Raw genomic sequence first — 3,144 nt, 5'->3', positions numbered from 1 at the left:
AATATAACAAAGAGTGAAAAATTTAAGGGGGTCTGAATACTTTCCGTACCCACTGTGTATATATATATATATATATATGTATATGTATGTGTGTATGTATGTATATATATATAAAAATCCAAATTATTTTTACAAATATTTTTAATATTTAAAAAATAAAATAAATGCAAGAACCATTTTCAGAGTATGTGTAGGTCCCCTTGTGTGTGTTTGTGTGTTATGAGTGGCTGCTGTTCATGTAGTCCAAAGCAAATTTCCCATAGTGGGGCAATAAAGTATATTTAATCCAGCACAGTTTATCTGTAATAATTATTAGCTACATAAGAACATTTAAATTGCAATGAAAATATGCGTGTTAATTCTGCTGTGAAATTCCTGGACTACTGTGCCCTTTTTATAAATATGTCTACGTGGATGCAAACATGACTATGTGTTCACAGAGGTGTGTCTGTTTTTAGGAGTGTGTGTTATGTGACGTAAAAGTGCAGACGTTTGCATGTATTGATCCTGTTAGGGTGTGCAGTTCTGTGTGTGTGTGTGTGTGTGTGTGTTCATGTATAAAGTGTGTTTCTCTCTAGAGTGTCCTTGTCTGTCCCCTTGATTTACAGCGTGTGCATGAGTAGGAGAGAATATATGGCCACTTTGCAGATGAGGCCAAGGTTTATTGCCGCAGTATCATTTAGCTAATGGACATAATTTCTATTCTGTGCTGCTTTCTGTCTTTCCTTTCTCTATTTCGTTCAAAACACTTACATTTTATTTACATTTAAACTGTAAGTATTTTGGGAAGGTACTTTCATACCAAAGTGACTTGTCGAGGCAATAATATTTAAGTTGAGCCTCAAATGTAGCCACAAACTCGAAGAGAAGTCAAGAGTAATAGCAAGAGTTAGGGTTGATCGGCTAGGCTGCAAATAGGGTTCACTAGAAAAGACAATAAAATAGCCTGAATGATTAATTTAACGAATTAGATTTGATATATGATATGTAAGACTTGTATATTAGTGAAGTCAAATGCCTTGTTGGTGCATTGGCATTCACTCTGAGAAATATACTTTCTTTTTTAGTAAAAATTGCAATTGTATTTTATACAGTAGTTGCATATTAGAAGCTGTATTTATCATTTCCCACCTTTGTGTAATATTTTTTGATTATACAGTATAATAAATTGAATATATTGTGCCTGCTGAGTGCTCACTAAAATAACTTGCATCTCCTAAGAGTCATTCTTGCACAATTTAGGTGATCCATTGCTGTCTGTAATGTGATGTTGTGTGATATATTCTCTCTCTTTACCTCAGGATATCTTCCCAATGGGATTCATGCTGTTGAGGCTATGCTCGCTGCTGCCAGTATAGGTGCCATCTGGAGTTCAACCTCTCCAGATTTCGGTGTCAATGTAAGAGCTTTACATGCATAATGGTTGCTATTTTACCATATGACCACTATAATATATAATTTTTTTTAATCATATAAAATATACATTAAGTGTTTAGCAACCACTTCCATTTTTCTGTGAGATGTGGATCATCAGAACATGTCAAATATACAGGCTAGATCAGGTTGGAAAGGTATTTCACCTTTCATTTTGATCCAGGGAAACCTGAAAAATTGGTCAAAGTTCAACATTTTTAATGATGATCATAATAAGACAGATTGCACACATTTGTGCACAGCCACTTAATTTTTTCATGTACACTTCATACCATTTTAAAGTTTGGGGTCAGTAAAATTGTTTTAAATTTGGTTTAAAAAAAGTAGCCTCTTGGTAGGGTTTATCCAAGGCTGCATTTAATACAGTAAAAACAGTAATATTGTGAAATATTATTACAATTTAAAATAACTGTTTTCTATTTGAATATATCTATAAAATGTCATTTATTTCTGTGATGGCAAAGCTGAATTTTAGAGTAAATCATTGCTCCAGTCTTCGGTGTCACATGATCCTTTAGAAATCATTGTAATATGCTGATTTTGTGCAAAAATATCTTATTATTATCAATGTTTAAACCAGTTGTGCTACTTAGTACTTTTGTGAAAACTGCGATACATTTAAGATACTTTCAATAGAAAGTTCAAAAGAACGGCATTTATTAGCATTATAAATGTCTTTACTGTCACTTCAGATCAATTCAATGTATCTATGCTGAAAAAAATATTTAAAAAAAAATGAAAAATTCTTGCCGACTCTAAACTTTGAAATGGTAGTGCGTGTTACACAGAAAAGTATCTCATGTAGCAAATCGTTTGGCTGACTTCTTCCAGTCACTGAAATTTTAAAGTGCCAGATTATTCATTTTAATACATAATAGATGAAAAACCTGACACTGATGGATCCAGTGAGTGGTGTGGAGAAATCCTTTCCTGATGTATGAATATCAGATTTGGACGTCGGCATAAAGAATGACTCTGAATGCCCTCGGCTGGCAGGCATTGCTGTACCACGCAGACCCAGCATTCATGTGCCCACATGCCTTCATACTGACACTGGGGCAGTTTGTTGCCATGAGCTTCCACTTTGTTCTAGTCTTGTGTTTTAAATGCAATCTTATATATCCCACTAGCAAAAATGAGTAAGATTCCACTGGTCATATTATCGCAACCTGTCTGTCCCCATGTACAAAAAAATAGGTAATCTAACCATCAATTCTGTCTGTATTCAAATGTGTGTGTGACCTGTTAGCTATGTCAGACATTCTGTCACACACATACACACACATTACCTCTCGCCCCTGCCTCTCTCTCTCACATACACTCTCCTATGAGAAGATTAAAGTAAGTCTACAGCCCCCTCAGGGCCGAGGTTATTCCATAAATAGGACAGGCTCTAGCAGATAAAGCAACATAGATTCACGGTGGCTTATTGACTAAAGCAAACTAACTCAGTGTATACATTGCTGCCATCTGTGGTTAAGTCAGGGTACTACAGCATATTACTGCAGTTAAAGGGATAGTTCACCCAAAAATGAAAATGTTTATCTGCTTACCCCCAGCGCATCCAAGATGTAGGTGACTTTGTTTCTTCAGTAGAACACAAACAAAGATTTTTAACTCAAACCGTTGCGTGAATCAGAGGTAAAAAACTATATAAATACTGTTCAGTTTCTTGCACAGACCGATCGTTTCGTGTCTTTACACATCAGT

General features: G+C 35.1%; 1 protein-coding gene across 1 annotated transcript in view; it reads left to right on the top strand.

Annotated features, from left to right (window-relative positions):
* Positions 1–3,144, top strand: part of LOC107684991 (acetoacetyl-CoA synthetase-like) — a 57,170-nt gene that overhangs the window by 4,772 nt on the left and 49,254 nt on the right. Inside the window, exon 4 of the mRNA XM_016481398.1 lies at positions 1,302–1,399. Within this exon, the coding sequence (XP_016336884.1) occupies positions 1,302–1,399 (98 nt within the window). The remainder of the gene's footprint in view (positions 1–1,301; positions 1,400–3,144) is intronic.

The sequence above is a fragment of the Sinocyclocheilus anshuiensis genome, unplaced genomic scaffold (genome assembly GCF_001515605.1).
Source record: "Sinocyclocheilus anshuiensis isolate Anshui unplaced genomic scaffold, SAMN03320099.WGS_v1.1 scaffold605, whole genome shotgun sequence".
NCBI lineage: Eukaryota > Metazoa > Chordata > Actinopteri > Cypriniformes > Cyprinidae > Sinocyclocheilus > Sinocyclocheilus anshuiensis.
This window is presented reverse-complemented; position numbering and strand designations above follow the sequence as displayed.